The 24,400-nt window shown below is 43.5% G+C and overlaps 1 protein-coding gene across 5 annotated transcripts in view; it reads left to right on the top strand.

Annotated features, from left to right (window-relative positions):
• Nucleotides 1-24,400, top strand: part of cadm1a (cell adhesion molecule 1a) — a 968,224-nt gene that overhangs the window by 680,307 nt on the left and 263,517 nt on the right. For all 5 annotated transcript variants that reach the window (XM_061898993.1, XM_061898992.1, XM_061898988.1 and 2 more), the window contains exon 2: nt 15,581-15,598. In XM_061898993.1, coding sequence (XP_061754977.1) covers nt 15,581-15,598 — 18 coding nt within the window. The remainder of the gene's footprint in view (nt 1-15,580; nt 15,599-24,400) is intronic.

A 24,400-nucleotide genomic window follows, 5' to 3' on the forward strand; every position in this document is an offset into this window, starting at 1 on the left:
ATCGCTCTGTTTACACACCTTTAGGGGACTTCTGACGGTATGGGGACCTGGCATTAATAGTAATGTGATTCTGTATGGTATCCATCCTTAGTTAAACCCAAGATATTTTTCCAAAATCAAAATCTGGTTCAGTGTTCCTTAGGATGACATTTTGATACAGCATGATTATAAAACATTATTACCTTTAAAGTAGGATTCACATTCAGAATTTTCCATTCTTCTATATATGGTGGTTGGAGTTGCAGACATCTTCATTACTGCTAAATAGCAGTTTTCAGTAATGTCACAGAAGATGCAGGATTTGCTTTAACATTTATGTGGTGAAACGTCCTATAAGAGGACAGCTGTATTTTGAGGATCATGTCATATTTAATTTGAACTTTATTTTTTTTCAAATGGTCCTCAGTAGTCACGTACAATTTTAGGCAAATTATGCAAAATTAGTTAAATTTGGTCCCCATGAACCATATTAACTCTTTTAAAACAGCCAACAAAATAAAATAGATAAAAACACATTTTAAACTTTAAAAAGCGGTTCTTGTCTCTCCCTGATTCCGAGAGTCCAAGGTCACTTCTTGTTGTTTGGCGGCGTCTCAAATCAGATGCGGTTCTTCATCTACCGGGACCTGAAAGAGAGCGAGACTCGCCCGCTTTTCAGCTCCACACGAGTGCCCTCGGAATAGATTTCTCGTCACTTTTATAGTCACAGCCCCAAATCCCACCCCGGTCCTCCACCGGCCACAGTCCAGTAGTCCGACTACCGCCGTGCAGTTATTCTGTCTTCGCACCAGACAGGTCCCCACACTGTCTGAAGCCGTTGGCTTTCCCTTCAGCACAAATCCATGGCGCTCATTTCAAATGAATGGTTGTGGACCTTCTCCTGACCCCCGAGACAAGCCGGGGCCAAGTGGTCCTCGTAGAACGCCTCGAGGCTAGGACCCCCCATGCCCTTCAAGTACTCTCGATACGTCATTCATGTCCTGAGTTTCATCGGGGACTTCTCGGAAAGGATGGCTTCGTTTTCGGATCAGTTTGGGATTTAAAAAAATGTACTTCTTTGTCTGGAATGTTGTTGTTTTAAAATGTGCCCTTTTAATGGTGTCCTGACAGCAACACTTGTCACTCTCCTTGGTTCCACTTTTGAATGATCGATTGATTAATTGATTGATTGAAACTTGTATTATTAGATTGCACAGTACTAAATATGTTTAGCATGGAAATTGATATAATCCATGTAAGCACACATGTACAATCATTGACTGCATACAAAAATAATAATAAGACAACACAAAAATGTACATTGACCACTAAATGGTAACACCGAAATAAGTTTTCAACTAGTTTAAGTCCGGGTCCACGTTAATCAATTGAAGGTACGAGGTGTCAGTGTTATTTTATTGTAAAAACACATTTTGTTAGTGTACACCTTGTTGGTACTTGACACATGCTAACATTAGCGATGCTAGCATTTTTAACAACTTATGTCAGGCACATACCTCAGAGTAATGGTATGTGACGCATGTTACAGTTAGCTTTTTAGCCTTGTCGGTATACACCTCAGCGTGAAATATTTTACTTCACAAATGATAGCTGTTAGCATGCTAATATTAGCATTGTAGCTTTTTTTTTAGCTAATTTTGTAAGTCTACACCTCAGTCATATTTGAGTACTTGACACATGCTAACGTTAGCATGTTAACATTTTAGTCATTTTATGCCAGGTACATACCTCTGTACTGTATTTGTGGTAAGGGAAACATTATTTTAGCTTGCTAACATTGGTATGCTATCTTTTTAGGTAATTATGCAAGTATACACCTCAGTGTGAAATAATTTACTTGACTAATGATACATCTTAGCATGGTAACATTAGCAATGCTAGCATTTTTAACAATTTATGGCAGGTCCATACCTCTGAGTGATGGTACGTGACGCATCTTACAGTTAGCTTTTTAGCATGCTAAGATCATGCTAGCTTTTCTAACAAAATTTGCATGTATACAACTCAGCGTGAAATGTTTTACTTCACAGATGATAGCTGTTAGCATGCTAATATTAGCATGCCAGATTTTCTTTTTTTTAGCTAATTTTGTAAGTGTACACCTCATTGTCAAATATTTTACTTCACGAATGATACCTTTTAGCACGGTAACATTAGCCATGCTAGCATTTTTAACAATTTATGTCAGGTCCATACATCAGATTGATGGTACGTGACGCATGTTACAGTTTGCTTTTTAGCGTGCTAAGATCATGCTAGCTTTTTTAACAAAATTTTCAGGAATACACCTCAGCATGAAAAATGTTACTTGACAAATGATAGCTGTTAGCTTGCTAACATTGGCATGCTAGCTTTTTAGCTCATTTAGCAATTATACACCTCAGTGTCAAATATTTTACTTGACGAATGATACCTTTTAGCAAGGTAACATTAGCATGCTAGCTTTTTTTTTTTTAAACAAATTTTGTAAGTATACACCATTTTAGTACTTGACACATGTTAGCGTTAGCATGCTACCATTTTAAACATGTTATGTCTGGTACATACCTCAGAGTAATATATTTTGGTACGTGACATGCTTTTAGCTTGCTAACATTAGCATGCTAGCTTTTTAGTTCATTTCGCAAGTATACACCTCAGTGTCAAATATTTTACTTGACGAATGATACCTTATAGCACGGTAACATTAGCATGCTAGCTTTTTTTTTGTAAACACATTTTGTAAGTATAAACCTTTTTGGTACTTGACACATGTTAACGTTAGCATGATACCATTTTAGAATTGTTATGTCTGGTACATACCTCAGAGTAATATATTTTGGTACGTGACACATGCTTTTAGCTTGCTAACATTAGCATGCTAGCTTTTTAGCTCATTTCGCAAGTATACGCCTCTGTGTCAAATATTTTACACGACGAATGATACCCTCTCAGCAAGTTAGCATTAGCCTGCTAGCTTTTTTTTAAACTATATTTGTAAGTATACACCTTTTTGGTACTTGACACATGTTAACGTTAGCATGCTACCATTTTGGACATTTTTTGTCTGGTACATACGTCAGAGTAATATATTTTGGGACATGACACATGCTTTTAGCATGCCAACATTAGCATACTAGCTTTTTAGCTCATTTCGCAAGTATACACCTCAGTGTCAAATACTTTACTTGACAAATGATACCTTATAGCACGGTAACATTAGCATGCTAGCTTCTTTTTTTTTTTTTCAAACAAATTTTGTAAGTATACACCTTTTTGGTATTTGACACATGCTAACATTAGCCGGGCTAGCATTTTTCACCATTTACTATATGTCAGGTACGTGACGCATGTTACAGTTAGCTTTTAGCATGCTAACAACTAATTTGGCAGACATACAACCCAGCGAGAAAAATTTTACTTCACAAATGATAGCTGTTAGCATGCTAACGTTAGCATTTTACTATTGAAAATATATTTTATTTCAATTTTTTTCTCCTACCGGTTGCCTCCTTTGTGAGTGTGAGTGTGAATGTTGTCTGTCCATCTGTGTTGGCCCTGCGATGAGGTGGCGACATGTCCAGGGTGTACGCCGCCATCTTGCCCGATTGTAGATGAGATAGGCACCAGCGCCCCCCCGCTACCCCAAAGGGAATAAGCGGTAGAAAATGGATGGATGGATGGAAGGTTGTCTCCCGGCTGGTCTGGGAACGCCTCGGGATCCCCCAGGAAGAGCTAGACGAAAAGGCTGGGGAGAGGGAAGTATAGGCTTCCCTGCTTAGGCTGCTGCCCCCGAGACCTAGCCTCGGATAAGCGGAAGAAGATGAAAGAATGGATGGATGGATGGATGGCATTTCCAAAGTTCATAAAAATACCAATAGTTATGGATACTGATATCGTGATACGTCTTTCGGCCCGAGTGCGACGCCCGACAAACATTTAAAGTTGTTGACACACAAAAAAAAGCATGATATGGAACCTTTAAAGTGGAACATGATGTTCATTACAAGTGTGTTATGTCCGCCATCATTGTTTGATGGCTACATGCACACAGTGGACCAGCTGCTACTGTAAACACTCACGCATACTAAATATTAGCCCTGAGCATAATATTTTATTGTCACAAACGGGGAGCTTTAATGTGCTTGCTCATTTTTTTTTTTTTTTTTTATTTCGCCCCCCCCCCCCTGGCTTGGTGGTCAGGTGTTTTAAAGTCGCTGTTGGTCGTTGCGAATCCGGTTGCTCGGCCTTATCGGCGGGACAGACCCCCTCGCGCCCCCTAATCGCTGTGTCCCAGAGACAGCCGCCAGCGCGGATGGGTGAGCAGCAACCAGCAGTAAAAAAAATAAAAAAATAAAAAAGGGATGGAAATGGGGGGGGAGGTTATGTTTATACCTCTAAGGTTACATCAAGTGACAGCCGCTTTACAGCTCAGTGCATAACTGAGACCGAGTCCTTTTATTGAGTAGGAGGAGGAGGAGGAGGGGAGTTCATGTGCAGTACAGTCCACAAGTAAGTCTTTTTTTTTTTTTTTTTGCAAGGCAGCATCCTTGGGAAACTAAACGCGACTCAGGTCCCTTGATGATTTTTTTTTTTTTTTTTTTTTTTTTTTTTTTTAAGCTGTCTGTGTTATCGCTGACCTTCTGCGGCGTTGATAGCTCGGTGTTAAGTCCCGCCTCTTGCTCATACTTGCCATCCTTGAGGAGGTGGGGGGTGGGGTGGAGGGGTTGTGGTAGCGGGTGGGTGTTGTTTGAGTCCCGGAAGAGTTAGTGCTGCAAGGGGTTCTAGGTATTTGTTCTGTTGTGTTTATGTTGGGTGGGTGTTATTTGTGTCCCGGAAGAGTTAGTGCTGCAAGGGGTTCTGTTGTGTTTATGTTGGGTGGGTGTTATTTGCGTCCCGGAGGAGTTAGTGCTGCAAGGGGTTCTGGGTATTTGTTCTGTTGTGTTTATGTTGGATGGGTGTTAGTTGCGTCCTTGAAGAGTTAGTGCTGCAAGGGGTTCTGGTTATTTGTTCTGTTGTGTTTATGTTTGGTGGGTGTTATTTGCATCCCGGAAGAGTTAGTGCTGCAAGGGGTTCTGGCAATTATGTTGGGTGGGTGTTATTTGCGTCTCAGAAGAGTTAGTGCCTCAAGGGGTTTTTGGTATTTTTTCTGTTGTGTTTATGTTTGGTGGGTGTTATTTGCGTCCCGGAAGAGTTAGTGCTGCAACAGATCCTGGATATTCGTTCTGTTGTGTTTATGTTGGGTGGGTGTTATTTGCGTCCCGGAGGAGTTAGTGCTGCAAGGGTTTCTGGGTATTTGTTCTGTTGTGTTTATGTTGGATGGGTGTTAGTTGCGTCCTTGAAGAGTTAGTGCTGCAAGGGGTTCTGGGTATTTGTTCTGTTGTGTTTATGTTTGGTGGGTGTTATTTGCATCCCGGAAGAGTTAGTGCTGCAAGGGGTTCTGGGTATTATGTTGGGTGGGTGTTATTTGCATCTCAGAAGAGTTAGTGCCTCAAGGGGTTTTTGGTATTTGTTCTGTTGTGTTTATGTTTGGTGGGTGTTATTTGCGTCCCGGAAGAGTTAGTGCTGCAAGGGGTTATGGATATTCGTTCTGTTGTGTTTATGTTGGGTGGGTGTTATTTGCGTCCCGGAGGAGTTAGTGCTGCAAGGGGTTCTGGGTATTTGTTCTGTTGTGTTTATGTTGGGTGGGTGTTATTTGCGTCCCGGAGGAGTTAGTGCTGCAAGGGGTTCTGGGTATTTGTTCTGTTGTGTTTATGTTTGGTGGGTGTTATTTGCATCCCGGAAGAGTTAGTGCTGCAAGGGTTTCTGGGTATTATGTTGGGTGGGTGTTATTTGCATCTCAGAAGAGTTAGTGCCTCAAGGGGTTTTTGGTATTTGTTCTGTTGTGTTTATGTTTGGTGGGTGTTATTTGCGTCCCGGAAGAGTTAGTGCTGCAAGGGGTTCTGGATATTCGTTCTGTTGTGTTTATGTTGGGTGGGTGTTATTTGCGTCCCGGAGGAGTTAGTGCTGCAAGGGGTTCTGGGTATTTGTTCTGTTGTGTTTATGTTGGATGGGTGTTAGTTGCGTCCTTGAAGAGTTAGTGCTGCAAGGGGTTCTGGTTATTTGTTCTGTTGTGTTTATGTTTGGTGGGTGTTATTTGCATCCCGGAAGAGTTAGTGCTGCAAGGGGTTCTGGCAATTATGTTGGGTGGGTGTTATTTGCGTCTCAGAAGAGTTAGTGCCTCAAGGGGTTTTTGGTATTTTTTCTGTTGTGTTTATGTTTGGTGGGTGTTATTTGCGTCCCGGAAGAGTTAGTGCTGCAACAGATCCTGGATATTCGTTCTGTTGTGTTTATGTTGGGTGGGTGTTATTTGCGTCCCGGAGGAGTTAGTGCTGCAAGGGTTTCTGGGTATTTGTTCTGTTGTGTTTATGTTGGATGGGTGTTAGTTGCGTCCTTGAAGAGTTAGTGCTGCAAGGGGTTCTGGGTATTTGTTCTGTTGTGTTTATGTTTGGTGGGTGTTATTTGCATCCCGGAAGAGTTAGTGCTGCAAGGGGTTCTGGGTATTATGTTGGGTGGGTGTTATTTGCATCTCAGAAGAGTTAGTGCCTCAAGGGGTTTTTGGTATTTGTTCTGTTGTGTTTATGTTTGGTGGGTGTTATTTGCGTCCCGGAAGAGTTAGTGCTGCAAGGGGTTATGGATATTCGTTCTGTTGTGTTTATGTTGGGTGGGTGTTATTTGCGTCCCGGAGGAGTTAGTGCTGCAAGGGGTTCTGGGTATTTGTTCTGTTGTGTTTATGTTGGGTGGGTGTTATTTGCGTCCCGGAGGAGTTAGTGCTGCAAGGGGTTCTGGGTATTTGTTCTGTTGTGTTTATGTTTGGTGGGTGTTATTTGCATCCCGGAAGAGTTAGTGCTGCAAGGGTTTCTGGGTATTATGTTGGGTGGGTGTTATTTGCATCTCAGAAGAGTTAGTGCCTCAAGGGGTTTTTGGTATTTGTTCTGTTGTGTTTATGTTTGGTGGGTGTTATTTGCGTCCCGGAAGAGTTAGTGCTGCAAGGGGTTCTGGATATTCGTTCTGTTGTGTTTATGTTGGGTGGGTGTTATTTGCGTCCCGGAGGAGTTAGTGCTGCAAGGGGCTCTGGGTATTTGTTCTGTTGTGTTTATGTTGGGTGGGTGTTATTTGCATCCCGGAAGAGTTAGTGCTGCAAGGGTTAATGGGTATTCGTTCTGTTGTGTTTATGTTGGGTGGGTGTTATTTGCGTCCCGGAAGAGTTATTGCTGCAAGGGGTTTTGGGTATTTGTTCTGTTGTGTTTATGATGGGTGGGTGTTAGATGCGTCCCGGAAGAGTTAGTGCTGCAAGGAGTTCTGGGTATTTGTCTTGCTGTGTTTATGTTGGGTGGGTGTTATTTGCGTCCCGGAAGAGTTAGTGCTGCAAGGGGTTCTGGATATTCGTTCTGTTGTGTTTATGTTGGGTGGGTGTTATTTGCGACCGGAGGAGTTAGTGCTGCAAGGGGTTTTGGGTATTTTTTCTGTTGTGTTTATGTTGGGTGGGTGTTATTTGCGTCCCGGAAGAGTTAGTGCTGCAAGGGTTAATGGGTATTTGTTCTGTTGTGTTTATGTTGGGTGGGTGTTATTTGCGTCCCGGAAGAGTTAGTGCTGCAAGGGGTTCCTGGTATTAGTCCTGTTGTGTTTATGTTGGGTCGGTGTTATTTGCATCCCGGAAGAGTTAGTGCTGCAAGGGTTAATGGGTATTCGTTCTGTTGTGTGTATGTTGGGTGGGTGTTATTTGCGTCCCGGAAGAGTTATTGCTGCAAGGGGTTTTGGGTATTTGTTCTGTTGTGTTTATGATGGGTGGGTGTTAGATGCGTCCCGGAAGAGTTAGTGCTGCAAAGAGTTCTGGGTATTTGTCTTGCTGTGTTTATGTTGGGTGGGTGTCATTTGCGTCCCGGAAGAGTTAGTGCTGCAAGCGGTTCTGGATATTCGTTCTGTTGTGTTTATGTTGGGTGGGTGTTATTTGCGACCGGAGGAGTTAGTGCTGCAAGCTGTTTTGGGTATTTTTTCTGTTGTGTTTATGTTGGGTGAGTGTTATTTGCGTCCCGGAAGAGTTAGTGCTGCAAGGGTTAATGGGTATTTGTTCTGTTGTGTTTATGTTGGGTGGGTGTTATTTGCGCCCCGGAAGAGTTAGTGCTGCAAGGGTTAATGGGTATTTGTTCTGTTGTGTTTATGTTGGGTGGGTGTTATTTGCGTCCCGGAAGAGTTAGTGCTGCAAGGGGTTCCTGGTATTAGTCCTGTTGTGTTTATGTTGGGTCGGTGTTATTTGCATCCCGGAAGAGTTAGTGCTGCAAGGGTTAATGGGTATTCGTTCTGTTGTGTTTATGTTGGGTGGGTGTTATTTGCGTCCCGGAAGAGTTAGTGCTGCAAGGGATTCTGGGTATTTGTTCTGTTGTGTTTATGTTGGGTGGGTGTTATTTGCGTCCCCGAAGAGTTAGTGCTGCAATGGGTTCTGGGTATTTGTTCTGTTGTGTTTATGTTGGGTTGGTGTTATTTGCGTCCCGGAAGAGTTAGTGCTGCAAGGGGTTCTGGATATTCGTTCTGTTGTGTTTATGTTGGGTGGGTGTTATTAGCGTCACGGAAGAGTTAGTGCTGCAAGGGTTAATGGGTATTTGTTCTGTTGTGTTTATGTTGGGTGGGTGTTATTTGCGTCCCGGAAGAGTTAGTGGTGCAAGGGGTTCTGGGTATTTGTTCTGTTGTGTTTATGTTGGGTGGGTGTTATTTGCGTCCCGGAAAAGTTAGTGCTGCAAGGGGTTCTTGGTATTAGTTCTGTTGTGTTTATGTTGGGTGGGTGTTATTTGCATCCCGGAAGAGTTAGTGCTGCAAGGGTTAATGAGTATTTGTTATGTTGTGTTTATGTTGGGTGGGTGTTATTTGCGTCCCGGAAGAGTTAGTGCTGCAAGGGATTCTGGGTATTTGTTCTGTTGTGTTTATGTTGGGTGGGTGTTATTTGCATCCCCGAAGAGTTAGTGCTGTAAGGGGTTCTGGGTATTTGTTCTGTTGTGCTTATGTTGGGTGGGTGTTATTTGCGTACCGGAAGAGATAGTGCTGCAAGGAGTTCTGGGTATTTGTTTTGTTGTGTTTATGTTGGGTGGGTGTTATTTGCGTCCTGGACGAATTAGTGCTGCAAGGGGTTCTGGGTATTTGTTCTGTTGTGTTTATCTTTGGTTGGTGTTATTTGCGTCCCGGAAGAGTTAGTGCTGCAAAGTGTTCTGGGTATTTGTTCTGTTGTTTTTATGTTTGGTGGGTGTTATTTGCGGCCCGGAACAGTTAGTGCTGCAATGGGTTCTGGGTATTTGTTCTGTTGTGTTTATGTTGGATGGGTGTTATTTGCGTCCCGGAAGAGTTAATGCTGCCATGGTTAATGGGTATTTGTTTTGTTGTGTTTATGTTGGGTGGGTGTTATTTGCGTCCTGGACGAATTAATGTTGCAAGGGGTTCTGGGTATTTGTTCTGTTGTGTTTATGTTTGGTTGGTGTTATTTGCGTCCCGGAAAAATTAGTGCTGCAAGGGGTTCTGGGTATTTGTTCTGTTGTTTTTATGTTTGGTGGGTTTTATTTGCGGCCCGGAACAGTTAGTGCTGCAAGGGGTTCCTTGTATTTGTTCTGTTATGTGTGTGAATGTGAGTGTGAATGTCGTCTGTCTATCGGTATTGGCCCTGCGATGAGGTGGTTTAGTTGTCCAGGGTTTACGCCGCCTTCCGCCCGATTGTCGCTGAGATAGGCACCAGCGCCCCCAACGACCCCAAAGGGAATACGCGGTAGGAAATGGATGGATGGATGTTCATATTGTGTTTCATATTGCAAGTAAACACAAATCAAAGATCCTTGAAGAGACAGGAACGCTGCTGATTTTGAGTACAATAATAATAAATTGACTTATTTTTAACATTTTAGTGACTGAAAATCTCTATGCCCTAAGGATTAAAAAAAAAAAAATCCATATATTTTGTTATGGTTTGAAAATTAAAAATCTCACAATGACCCCCCGCATGTGCTGCCCTCTGTGGAAAAAGTTTGGACACCCCCGGTTTTAAACACAACAGAATGGATGCAACAGTTGTGTAGCGGCATGGTTGGAGAAGAATAGGTGCCGCTTGTTGTTGTTGTGGTTGTGCGGCAGGAAGCGGGAACTGTGCGGGTAATGAAATGACATTATGCTAATGCCTTGGCAGCCGGTGGAATACAGGTAGGCTTGTTAACCCGCAGCTGATTGTGAGACATTGTGTTCCATTCTCCACACTTGATTTAGCGCCGTGACTGGTTTAAGGGAAAGACAATTGGATCGGTGCTATTGATAATTACTTTTTAATGTGCCGCACTCATCATGTCCAATTTCATGGCCCTTAGGCAGCTGATGGCAGATTTAATCAAGGCCTCGTCGCGGGCTATACTTAAAGGGGAACATTATCGCAATTTCAGAAGGGTTAAAACCAATAAAAATAAGTTCCCGGTGGCTTATTTTATTTTTCCAAGATTTTTTCCAAATGTTACCCATCACGCAAAATCCCGAAAAACGATTGGTAAGTGTTTGTTTGGCATTAAATGTGGGTGGAGGGAAAGGCCGGATGCAAATATAGCTACAAATGTACATACAGCTCGCCTAAATAGCATGTTAGCATCGATTAGCTTGCAGTCATGCCGTGCGCAAATATGTCTGATTAGCACATAAGTCAATAACATCAACAAAACTCACCTTTGTGATTTCGTTGACGTTATCGTTGGAAACGCATCTGCTTTGAGTGTCGCAGGATATCCACACATCTCTGTGCCATCTCTGTGGTAGCATCGCTATCGTCGGTAGCGATGCTACGACAGAACAGGACAAACGAGGGGCTTTCTCATCTTTTGACACTGGTGCAACTTGAATCCGTGGATTGGTATGTGTTTGTTTGGCATTGAATGTGGGTGGAGGGAAATGCTGGATGCAAATATAGCTACAAATTAGGCATAATGATGCAATATGTGCATACAGCTAGCCTAAATCACATGTTAGCATTAATTAGCTTGCAGTCATGCAGTGCGCAAATATGTCTGATTAGCACATAAGTCAATAACATCCACAAAACTCGCCTTTGTGATTTCGTTGACTTTATCGTTGGAAACGCATCTGCTTTGAGTGTCGCAGGATATCCACACATCTCTGTGCCATCTTTGTCGCAGCATCGCTACCCACGATAGCGATGCTACGACAGAACACAACAAACGAGGGGCTTTTTCATCTTTTGACTCTGGTGCAACTTGAATCCGTCGATTGGTATGTGTTTGTTTGGCATTAAATGTGGGCGGAGGGAAAGGCTGGATGCAAATATAGCTACAAATGAGGCATGATGATGCAATATGTACATGCAGCACGCCTAAATAGCATGTTAGCATCGATTAGCTTGCAGTCATGCAGTGCGCAAATATGTCTGATTAGCACATAAGTCAATAACATCCACAAAACTCGCCTTTGTGATTTCGTTGACTTTATCGTTGGAAATGTATCTGCTTTGAGTGTCGCAGGATATCCACACATCTCTATGCCATCTCTGTTGTAGCATCGCTACCGACGATAGCGATGCTACGACAGAACACAACAAACGAGGGGCTTTCTCATCTTTTGACTCCGGTGCAACTTGAATCCGTCGATTGGTATGTGTTTGTTTGGCATTAAATGTGCGCGGAGTGAAAGGTTGGATGCAAATATAGCTACAAATGAGGCATAATGCTGCAATATGTACATCCTGCTCACCTAAATAGCATGTTAGCATCGATTAGCTTGCAGTCATGCCGTGCGCAAATATGTCTGATTAGCACTTAAGTCAATAACATCAACAAAACTCACCTTTGTGATTTTGTTGACTTTATCGTTGGAAATGCATCTGCTTTGAGTGTCGCAGGATATCCACACATCTCTGTGCCATCTCTGTCGCAGCATCGCTATCGTCTGTAGCCATCAGCCATCCTAGTCACTGTTGTTGTGTCCTTGGGCAAGACACTTTACCCACCTGCTCCCAGTGCCACCTACGCTGGTTTAAATGTAACTTAGATATTGGGTTTCCCCAGTGGTTCTCAAACTTTTTTTGTCATCCCACACTTTGGACAAGGAAGAGTTTTCAAGCCCCACCTGCCCCTATCGCCCCAACTGAACGCTAATGCCAAGCTTAACATTTTCAAATTTATTGAACATCAGGTAACATCAAGTTGAAACATTCAAACTCAATAACATAAAATAACATCAAGTTCAATAATAAATAAAATAACTGTGCAGCTGTGGTATGACTTGCATCAAGTTCAATAATAAATAAAATAACTTCATCCATCCATCCATCCATCCATCATCTTCCGCTTATCCGAGGTCGGGTCGCGGGGGCAGCAGCCTAAGCAGGGAAGCCCAGACTTCCCTATCTCCAGCCACTTCGTCTAGCTCTTCCCGGGGGATCCCGAGGCGTTCCCAGGCCAGCCGGGAGACATAGTCTTCCCAACGTGTCCTGGGTCTTCCCCGTGGCCTCCTACCAAATGGACGTGCCCTAAACACCTCCCTAGGGAGGCGTTCGGGTGGCATCCTGACCAGATGCCCGAACCACCTCATCTGGCTCCTCTCGATGTGAAGGAGCAGCGGCTTTACTTTGAGTTCCTCCCGGATGGCAGAGCTTCTCACCCTATCTCTAAGGGAGAGCCCCGCCACACGGCGGAGGAAACTCATTTCGGCCGCTTGTACCCGTGATCTTATCCTTTCGGTCATGACCCAAAGCTCATGACCATAGGTGAGGATGGGAACGTAGATCGACCGGTAAATTGAGAGCTTTGCCTTCCGGCTCAGCTCCTTCTTCACTACAACGGATCGATACAACGTCCGCATTACTGAAGACGCCGCACCGATCCGCCTGTCGATCTCACGATCCACTCTTCCCCCACTCGTGAACAAGACTCCTAGGTACTTGAACTCCTCCACTTGGGGCAGGGTCTCCTCCCCAACCCGGAGATGGCACTCCACCCTTTTCCGGGCGAGAACCATGGACTCGGGCTTGGAGGTGCTGATTCTCATTCCGGTCGCTTCACACTCGGCTGCGAACCGATCCAGTGAGAGCTGAAGATCCCGGTCAGATGAAGCCATCAGGACTACATCATCTGCAAAAAGCAGAGACCTAATCCCGTGGCCACCAAACCGGAACCCCTCAACGCCTTGGCTGCGCCTAGAAATTCTGTCCATAAAAGTTATGAACAGAATCGGTGACAAAGGACAGCCTTGGCGGAGTCCAACCCTCACTGGAAATGTGTTCGACTTACTGCCGGCAATGCGGACCAAGCTCTGGCACTGATCATACAGGGAGCGGACTGCCACAATAAGACAGTCCGATACCCCATACTCTCTGAGCACTCCCCACAGGACTTCCCGAGGGACACGGTCGAATGCCTTCTCCAAGTCCACAAAGCACATGTAGACTGGTTGGGCAAACTCCCATGCACCCTCAAGAACCCTGCCGAGAGTATAGAGCTGGTCCACAGTTCCACGACCAGGACGAAAACCACACTGTTCCTCCTGAATCCGAGGTTCGACTATCCGGCGAAGCCTCCTCTCCAGTACACCTGAATAAACCTTACCGGGAAGGCTGAGGAGTGTGATCCCACGATAGTTGGAACAAATAACTTGCATCAAGTTCAATAATAAATCAAATAACTTGCATCAAGTTTAATGATAAATAAATTAAAAGTGCCACTTTTTCGTGTTTTGATCAAATTTACCGCGCTCACAACATCTGTTAAAACCTCATTGAGTTCGAGGCTGAGCTGCCTTGGCTCGAGTGTTTCCCGGTGAATGACACAGTGTGTCCAATGTGCATTTGGCGCAACCCTCTTTATTAGAGCCTGCAACCCGTTTCTTGACCCTGCCGTGGTCTGTGCACCATCAGAGCAAAAGCCCACACAGTTTTCCCATTCAAGTCCGTGTTCTTTGAGCAAACTGTCCATTATCTTGAACAGCTCATCAGCAGTGGTTCTATTTTTTATGTATTTGCAAAACAGCAAATCCTCGCACAGTGACTTTGCCATACACAAAGCGGACGTATGCGGTAAACAGGCAGTCTTTATTGCTGTCAGTAGCTTTGTCCACTAGTAAAGCAAAACGACTTTCTTTTAATTTGTCTACGAGTTGTTCCTCGAGATCACTTGCAATGTCGCATATACGTCTTGCAACTGTGTCGTTTGACAGTGGGACAGCTTTTAATTTTGCTGCGCTTGTCTCGTCAAGCATGACTGACACCATGTCTATTGCAGCGGGGAGAATGAGCTGCTCAGCAATTGTGTGTGTTTTTTTTTTTGCATCGTGCAATTCTGTATGCAACTGTATATGAATCCAATTGATCCATTTTGTGTAATTGTGGTCCACACATTAGCCTGCTGCCCATCCACGCGAAAGTTTGTTCCGTTTAGCTCCGCCCCCATTAGTTACTGTTGCGTCTCTCAAACTTTCGCTCCTACCTAAAAGTTTAAAGCCTACAGGAAAAATAAGTAATTTACATTTTAGCGGATTTCATAGACAGAATCACAAAGTGATTTACAGTTTGTATAGAAAATGGGGTTGTAAAAAAAAAAATCTAAGAATATCCATCCATCCATCCATTTTCTACCGCTTGTCCCTTACGGGGTCGCGGGGGGCGCTGGCGCCTATCTCAGCTTCAATCGGGCGGAAGGCGGGGTACACCCTGGACAAGTCGCCACCTCAATAACAAATAAAAATATATTTAAAGTGAAATTTCCTCCCGTTCCCGCGCCCCACCTGTCATGTCTCTGTCAGGCGCGCCCCACACTTTGAGAAACGCTGTGTTTCACTATGTCAAGTGCTTTGAGTCACTAGAGAAAAGCGCTATATAAATATAATTCACTTCACTTCACATTTGTCAGACGCTCATGGACGTTTAAAAAGTTAAAGTACCAATGATTGTCACACTCACACTAGCTGTGGCGAAATTATTCTCTGCATTTCCCCCTGGGAGGTGAGGGGAGCAGTGAGCAGCAGCGGTGTCCGCGCCCGGGTATCATTGTTGGTGATTTAACCCCCAATTCCAACCCTTGATGCTGGGAGCCAAGCAGGGAGGAAACAGATAATGGGTCCCATTTTTTATAGTCTTTGCTCTGACTCGGCCTGGGTTTGAACTCACGACCAACCGATCTGAGGGCGGACATTCTAACCACTAGGCCACTGAGTATTATTTGTGAGCGGTTGGGGTTAACGAGTATTTCCGACACACGTCGTTTCTGTCTCGGCATCCCAGCTGTAATTAAGGATTCAGGCTGTGATGTAATACTTATTATTCAATTTGGCTTTATAGGCGAGCCTTTTTATTTTTTTTTATTTCACCTCCATTAAAAGTTCAACGAGCACCATGCCACTCTAATAAGCTTTAATGATGAGACGTTAACGTTTGTGTTAGTCAAAAAGCAGGGCGAGCCTCCCGTTTATGTTTTTTCTTCTTCTTGTACTTCGCCAGCGTGTGTCACAATGCAGACGTCTGAATGCTAATCTTCTTCTCTTTCGTCTCCCCTTCTTTCTCTCCTCATCCCTGCCAACATCCTCCTCCTGGTCCGCGTAGGAGCTGCACAGATTCCAGGTATGTGGGAGCCATTTTTTTTCCTGTACTCTTCCCGAGAGTGTAGTTTTTTTTTTTATCTTACTCCTCTTTACTTGATGTAAAACCCCTCCTCAATTTTCCTATATCATAATATATATACCGTATTTCTTTGAATAGCCGCCGGGAGGCTAATTAATTTAAAACCTCTTCTCACTCCTGCACTTATTCAAAGCATGCGGTAAAAGTAAGCAGGCGCTAATCATTTTAAAACCTCTCCTCACCCCTGCGTTTACCAATGGCATGCAGTAAAAAATGTAGTGTGATTCAAAGAAAATAATAATAAATAAATTATTTTGCGCCTGCGACCCGGTGATTGGCGACCACTGCTCTTCACCATGTCATCGCGCCTACTTTTACACCATGCTGTTTCTTAAACGAGATTGCAATGCATACTTGGTCAACAGCCATACCTTTTACACTGATGGTTGTGATATAAACAACTTTAAAACTCTTACTAATATGCGCCACACTCTGTGAACCCACACCAAACACATTTCTGGAGAGCATTGGCTCTGTGGCACATTATAAACGCAGCATAGGGATTACCCATAATGCCGTGCATCCGTGACTCTAGGCTATTATGCACGCGCCCCCAACCCCGCCCACCTCAACCAACGCACGAAGGGGGGAGGGGGGTTGGTGCCAGGGGGTGTATGGACTGTGTAGCCAGGAGTCGTGGATGCATTACATTGTAGGTAGGTGTTGTGTTGCAGGGCATATGTTCTCCAGACGTGTGTTTGTCATCGTTTAATGTGGGTTCACAGAGTGCGGCGCGTATTGGTAGGAGTGTTGAAGTTGTTTTGTATCACAACCATTAGTGCGATCTGTATGGCTGTGGGACAAGACCCCTGGTTTACACACAGTAAAAGCAATAAAATATCCACGGCTGTTTTAAAATGTCGGCAGGGGACTCGTCACTTGGGACGTCACAAATTTGACCCGGCGGTAAAAGTAAGCATGCTCTTAATAATTTGGAGAGCGAGCTGTAATTCAAGGCAGGTGCATATTGCATACCCGGTGGCTATTCAAGGAAATACGGTATATATATATATATATATATATATATATATATATATATATATATATATATATATATATATATATATATATTTATATTAGGGCTGCGAATCTTTGGGTGCCCCACGATTCGATTAATTATTGATTCTTGGGGTCACGATTTGATTATATATCAATTCTTTCGATTCGACGCGATTTCTCGAATCAAAAACGATATTTTTCCGATTCAAAACAATTCTGTATTCATTCAATACATAGGATTTCAGCAGGATCTACCCCAGTCTGCTGAAATGCAAGCAGAGTAGTAGATTAAAAAAAAAAAAGCTTTTATAATTGTAAAGGACGATGTTTTATCAACTGATTGCAATAATGTAAATTTGTTTTAACTATTAAACGAACCAAAAATATGACTTATTTTATTTTTGTGAAAACATTGGACACAGTGTGTTGTCAAGCTTATGAGATGCGATGCAAGTGTAAGCCACTGTGACACTATTGTTCTTTTTTATTATTTTTATAAATGTCTAATGATAATGTCAATGAGGGATTTTTAATCACTGCTATGCTGAAATTATAACTAATATTGATACTGTTGTTGATGATATTCATTTTTGTTTCACTACTTTTGGTTTGTTCTGTGTCGTGTTTGTGTCTCCTCTCAATTGCTCTGTTTATTGCAGTTCTGAGTGTTGCTGGGTCAGGTTTGGTTTTGGAATTGGATTGCATTGTTTTGGTATTGTTGTATAGTGGTTTGTTGGATTGATTAAAAATCAATTTTTTAAAAATGAGAATCGATTCCGAATCACACAACGTATTCGATTCGATTCGTATTTGAATCAATTTTTTCCCAATCAGCTAAACAGACTCAGTAACTCCACGGCGACGTCTTGGTGAGTCTACTGAGGAATTTGTGAAAACGAAAGTGAAAGTAAATAGTACACGCCTAAACATTCTTAAATGTATTAGCATAGTAGCTAGCTTTGTTGCATTACAATAACACGGGCAAATATGCACAAAAACAGACATCACACATGGGATGGAATTGTTTTAGTTATATTGTAAAACTTACAAACGTGGATTGGAGTGATAAAAAAATAATCCATATGAGTAGAACGCTATGGACGGCTAGAAAGCCGAACGGCAACTGTACTTCCGGTAGATTCATAGCTGAGTCTAGACGAAAGGGCAACGTAGCCACTGCAGCTACACCTGCAGTGAGAAAATCGGCCATAACATGGTGCCATAGCACAAAAAACATAATGACTATTCAGTCTATTTGCATTATGGCTGTCAGGGCAGCACGGTGGGCCAGGGGTTAGTGCATGTCCCTCACAATACGAAGGTCCTGGGTTTGATCCTGGGCTCGGGATCTTTCTGTGTGGAGTTTGCATGTTCTCCCCGTGACTGCGTGGGTTCCCTCCGGATACTCCGGCTTCCTCCCCCCTCCAAAGACATGCACCTGGTGATAAGTTGATTGGTAACACTGTGTGAATGTGAGTGTGAGTATTGTCTGTTTATCTGTGTTGGCCCAGCAAAGAGGTGGCGACTTGTCCAGGGTGTACACCGCCTTCCGCCCGAATTTACCATGAATTGATTAACGTGGGGGCTTCACGGTGGCAGAGGGGTTAGTGCGTCTGCCTCACAATACGAAGTTCCTGCAGTCCTGGGTTCAAATCCAGGCTCGGGATCTTTCTGTGTGGAGTTTGCATGTTCTCCCCGTGAATGCGTGGGTTCCCTCCGGGTACTCCGGCTTCCTCCCACCTCCAAAGACATGCACCTGGGGATAGGTTGATTGGCAACACTAAATTGGCCCTAGTGTGTGAATGTTGTCTGTCTATCTGTGTTGGCCCTGCGATGAGGTGGCGACTTGTCCAGGGTGTACCCTGCCTTCCGCCCGATTGTAGCTGAGATAGGCGCCAGCGCCCCCCGCGACCCCGAAAGGGAATAAGCGGTAGAAAATGGATGGATGGATGGATGGATGATTAACGTGGACCCCGACTTAAACAAGTTGAAGAACTTATTCGAGTGTTACCATTTGGTGGTCAATTGTACGGAATATGTACTGTACTGTGCAATCTACTAATAAAAGTTTAAATCAATCAATCAATGCAGCTGAGATAGGCTCCAGCACCCCCCACAACCCCGAGATGGACAAGCGGTAGAAACTGGATTGGTGGATTATGGTTGTCAGTGAAGAAAAATTCCCAAATTAGTCGCACCTATTCATAAGCCTCAGGGTTCAAAGTGACAGAACGACGCTCTACTTGGTAGCACCAAATGGAAGGACACCGCAGCACCTGCAGTGATCAAATTCATCCAGAAGATGGTGCCATAGCCCAAACAATAAAACACCCTCCGAGCATACTTGCCAACCTCGAGACCTCTTGCAAGCATGCTTCTTCTTCTTACTCGTCGTCGCCATGTCTCATCTTCGTTCTTCTGCTTCGTCCCTGTTATGTTTTTTGGACATTACTACTTGCCGTAGTTTTGAAGCAATGCATGATGGGAATCCGTATGTTGTGTGTCAGTGTATTAAACGTGACGGCTGGATTAAAAACACACAGAGATAGCTCCGTGCCTGCCCACTTTATGGGTTGTAGATAAACCTATGGGGCGGTATAGCTCGGTTGGTAGAGCGGCCGTGCCAGCAATTTGAGGGTTCCAGGTTCGATCCCCGCTTCAGCCATTCCAGTCACTGCTGTTGTGTCCTTGGGCAAGACACTTTACCCACCTGCTCCCAGTGTAACTTAGATATTGGGTTTAAATCAATGTTTACTTATATAGCCCTAAATCACTAGTATCTCAAAGGGCTGCACAAACCACTACGACATCCTCGGTAGGCCCACATAAGGGCAAGGAAAACTCACACCCAGTGGGACGTCGGTGACAATGATGACTATGAGAACCTTGGAGAGGACGAAAGCAATGGATGTCGAGCGGATGTAAAGCGCATTGAGTCACTAGAGAAAAGTGCTATATAAATATAATTCACTTCACTCCACTATGAATAATGGAGACATATATAATAGTCTCCTTTTCAGGTGAGAGAGGACGCTAAAGGCACGCCCCCAATATTGTGGTCCGGGTGGAAAGCGGGAGAAATTCGGGAGTAATGGTTGCCCCGGGAGATTTTCAGGAGGAGCACTGGAATTCGAGAATCTCCCGGGAAAATCATGAGGGCTGGCAAATATGCCTCGGAGTGTTTTTTTTTAAATTGTTTATTGTTTTACTATGGTCAGCAGCGAAGAAAAATCCCTAAAATCGCCTCTCCATTTTATAAGCCGCAGGGGTCAAAGTGTAGGGGGAAAAAAAGTAGTGGCTTATAGCCTGGATATTACGGTAATTTAAAAAAAAAAAAGTTGCTTTAAAACATGGGTGTCAAACTCTGGCCCGCGGGTTAAATTTGGCCCACTGTGTAATTTCATTCGGCCCTTGGGGCAATATCAAATTAACATTAGAGCTGGCCCGCCGGTATTATACAGCATTCACCGCTAATACTCATACTTGCCAACCTTCCTGAATTTCACTGTCCCTCCCGAAAAACATTCTCCCGATTTCCACCCGGACAACAATATTGGGGGCGTGCCTTAAAGGCACTGCCTTCAGCGCCCTCTACAACCTGTCCTCACTTCCGCTTTTCCTCCATACAAACAGAGTGCCGGCCCAGTCACGTAATATATGCGGCTTCTACACACAGGTATGTGAATGCAAAGCATACTTGGTCAACGGCCATACAGGTCACACTGAGGGTGGCCGTATAAAAAACTTTAACACTGTTACAAATATGCGCCACACTGTGAACCCACACCAAATAAGAATGACAAACACAATTCGGGAGAACATCCGCACCGTAACACAACATAAACACAACAGAACAAATACCCAGAAACCCTTGCAGCAATAACTCTTCTATAAACCCCACGCTAACAACAACCACCCCGCCCCCATTTATTTTCAAATTTATTAGCCTGTGGAAAAAGTTAATGTTGATTTTTACCTCAGAAGGCTGCAAATAGAAAAGAGGCATTTATTTTTTTATTTAAATTGTATTTAATATGGGAGGAACTCAAAGTAAAGCCGCTGCTCATCGAGAGGAGCCGGATGAGGTGGTCCGGGCATCTGGTCGGGATGCCACCCGAACGTCTCCCTAGGGAGGTGTTTAGGGCACGTCCAACCGGTAGGAGGCCACGGGGAAGACCCAGGACACGTTAGGAAGACTATGTCTCCCGGCTGGCCTGGGAACGCCTCGAGATTCCCCCGGGAAGAGCTGGACGAAGTGGCTGGGGAGAAGGAAGTCTGGGTTTCCCTGCTTAGGCTGTTGCCCCCGCGACTCGACCTCGGATAAGCGGAAGAAGATGGATGGATGGTATTTAATATGCCTTTAATGTTTTTTTCGTTTGTTTTTTGAAAGTTGATGTTGCACTATTAAGTTATATAAGCGTTGCTTGTTCCATATTCAGTGTTAAAGCAAATCAGTGTAGCAAACCGAGCAATAATTGTTGATATTTTATTATTATTATTATTATTAGAAACTGGATTTTGCATGTCACTATAAAGTTATGTAAGCCTTGCTTGTTCAGTATTCAATGCAAAAGTTGTCCGGGTCCCTTTTAACCCTTGTATTATGTTGGAAAAAATGACATTGATTATGTTGCGGGTCGTTTTGACCCATACTGTGTAAATGCACTCAAAAAGTCAAGAAAACAGGTTAAACCAATAACAATTTCATTTTAGGTTATATAAACATTTAGAAACGTGACATACAATACATTTTTTATTCCAATTCTATTATGTTAAGGATCAATTTGACCCATTTCAGTTTTTGTGTTGATCAAAGTACTGGTTATCCTTTCTTTTTCTTGCTGAAATCTGGTGATTTTTCCTCATCTAGGGCCATGAACTGGTGTGTAAGTCTGGACACTTTGTTGTGTAGTGGAATGTTTGTGCAGAGTTTGTATAAAAAGATGATGTTGCGAGTCATTTTGACCCAGGCGCTTTAATGTGGGTAAATAGCTGTTCAGATCCAAAAATAAACATGTCTCCTTGATGTACTTTTTACTTTGATGTACAATTGTTTGTATTTTGATTGTCTCTGAGACCCAGAGCCAGGTGTGTGAAGAGAGGGAACTTTCTCACACTTGTCCTTGTCTCCTCGGATGTCATCCTTCTGGAGCTCATTTTTGGTGAGTTTGTCAAAGAGATGACATGAGAACAGTGACAAGGACAAATTTGAGAAAGTTCCCTCTCTTCACACACCTGGCTCTGGGTCTCAGAGGCAATCAAAATATAAACAATTGTACATCAAAGTAAAAAGTACATCAATGAGACTTGTTTATTTTGGCTGTTTACCCACATTAAAGCATCTGGGTCAAAATGACCCGCAACATCATCGTCGTATGCAGACTCTGCAAGACATTCCACTACTCAACAAAGTGTCCAGATTTTACACACCAGTTCACGGCCCTAGATGAGGAAAAGTCACCAAATTTCAGCAAGAAAAAGAAAGGATAACCAGTACTTTAGGGACGGCGTGGCGCGGTGGGAGAGTGGCCGTACGCAACCCGAGGGTCCCTGGTTCAAATCCCACCTAGTACCAACTTCGTCACGTCCGTTGTGTCCTGAGCAAGACACTTCACCCTTGCTCCTGATGGGTGCTGGTTGGCGCCTTGCATGGCAGCTCCCTCCATCAGTGTGTGAATGTGTGTGTGAATGGGTAAATGTGGAAGTAGTGTCAAAGCGCTTTGAGTACCTTGAAGGTAGAAAAGCGCTATACAAGTACAACCCATTTATCATTTATTTATTTATATTCAGTGTTAAAGCAAATCAGTGTAGCAAACTGAGCAATAATTATTGATATTTTATTATTATTATTATTATTATTATTATTAGAAACTGGATTTTGCATGTCACTATAAATTTATGCAAGCCTTGCTTGTTCAGTATTCAATGCAAAAGTTGTCCGGGTCCCTTTTAAAAGATTAATTCGTTGGGGCGGTTTAGCTCGGTTGGTAGAGCGGCCATGCCAGCAATTTGAGGGTTGCAGGTTCGATTCCCGCTTCTGCCATCCTAGTCACTGCCGTTGTGTCCTTGGGCAAGACACTTTACCCACCTGCTCCCAGTGCCACCCACACTGGTTTGAATGTAACTGAGATATTGGGTTGTAAAGCGCTTTGAGTCACTAGAGAAAAAGCGCTATATAAATTTAATTCACTTCACTTCACTTGTTCAGTTTAACATTTTGGCCCACTCTGCATTTGAGTTCGACACCACTGCTTTAAAGTCTTCGACAAAAAAAAAAAAACAATAAACAAAAGCGCTCTTAATAACAATAATCCGGCCCGCCTAGCTGACAAATGCCTCAAAGCTTTTAGGTGGTGAGCATCGCACCACGCTACGATTTGAATTTACAGCGTGTTTTCCTGCCAACGACGTTTACGTTGCTCTCCCCGGGTTTACCTGTCACTCCGCGCCGCAGCGCTCTTGTTTGCTCGGTGCGCTGATCAATAAAAGGGAAGACGGCGAGAGGAAGGAGCCTTATCCGTGTGTGCACAGGGCGCCTCTCTAAACACACAAACACACATGCACGCTCCCACTGTAGATTAATGGCTGAATCAATCACACGTGCACACTGTTTGCTTGTCGGCCCCCTTTCCCTTTCTTTCGGGCTATCAGCCTCTTCCTCGCGGTAAGTATTCGCCGGCGCACAATTGCACCGGCACGGGATACGTCTTTGCCCGTGCAGTGTCAATAGCCCCCCGGTCCAATCTGCCACGATCTATATTTGTCATCCGCCAGCACTTGGAGATTAGAAGGTAGCGGCGGAAATTCGGTGCAGCCACCAATAGAAAATGTATCGCGTCGTAATTGTAAACGTCGAGAACCATTCCATGTTACATGGTAACTGGGGTTAATCGAACTATTCGATCTAAGTGGAGTGTGTAGTGTTTTGTATCACAACCAAAGTGAATTGCACTGGATGGTATTGTTATCTAGTCAGTTGTATGGCATCACACTGAAATTGGATTGACTTTAGGCTGGGTGAGTAAAACAATATCTGTATATATCGCAATAGACACGTAATCGATATAAATAAAAAGGTGTTTGATAAAATGAACGTTTGTGTGTGTACATATATATATATATATATATATATATATATATATATGGAAGCATTCACATACAATGGTTTGTATAGGGCACAGAGTGGGTGGGTACAGGCAGGTGTTTCCGTCTGTGGCGGCATGTTGAAATGATTTCACTGCGCTTGTTGAGGGATGACAGGTCTGGCTGATGTATAATAATCAGGATGATATATAATTATCACAAGGCCTCCTTTAGAAACCAGACCTTGCGGAATTCTACAGATCTCAGCAAGCGCATTTGGAACCTCAAAGACAATAATGTTGAATATTCAATAACATGGCAAGTTATTGCATCCAGCACACCTTACAACAGTGGTAATAAAAGATGCAACCTATGCTTGAAAGAGAAACTGTTTATTTTCTCTCTCTCTCTCTCTCTCTCTCTCTCTCTCTCTCTCTCTCTCTCTCTCTCTCTCTCTCTCTCTCTCTCTCTCTATATATATATATATATATATATATATATATATATATATATATATACAAGTATATATGTATGAATGTTTGTGTGTATGTACAGTGGGGCAAAAAAGTATTTAGTCAGCCACGGATTGTGCAAGTTCTCCCACTTAAAATGATGACAGAGGTCTGTAATTTTCATCATAGGTACACTTCAATTGTGAGA

Source organism: Nerophis ophidion, linkage group LG04, assembly GCF_033978795.1.
Source record: "Nerophis ophidion isolate RoL-2023_Sa linkage group LG04, RoL_Noph_v1.0, whole genome shotgun sequence".
Classification (NCBI taxonomy): Eukaryota; Metazoa; Chordata; class Actinopteri; order Syngnathiformes; family Syngnathidae; genus Nerophis; species Nerophis ophidion.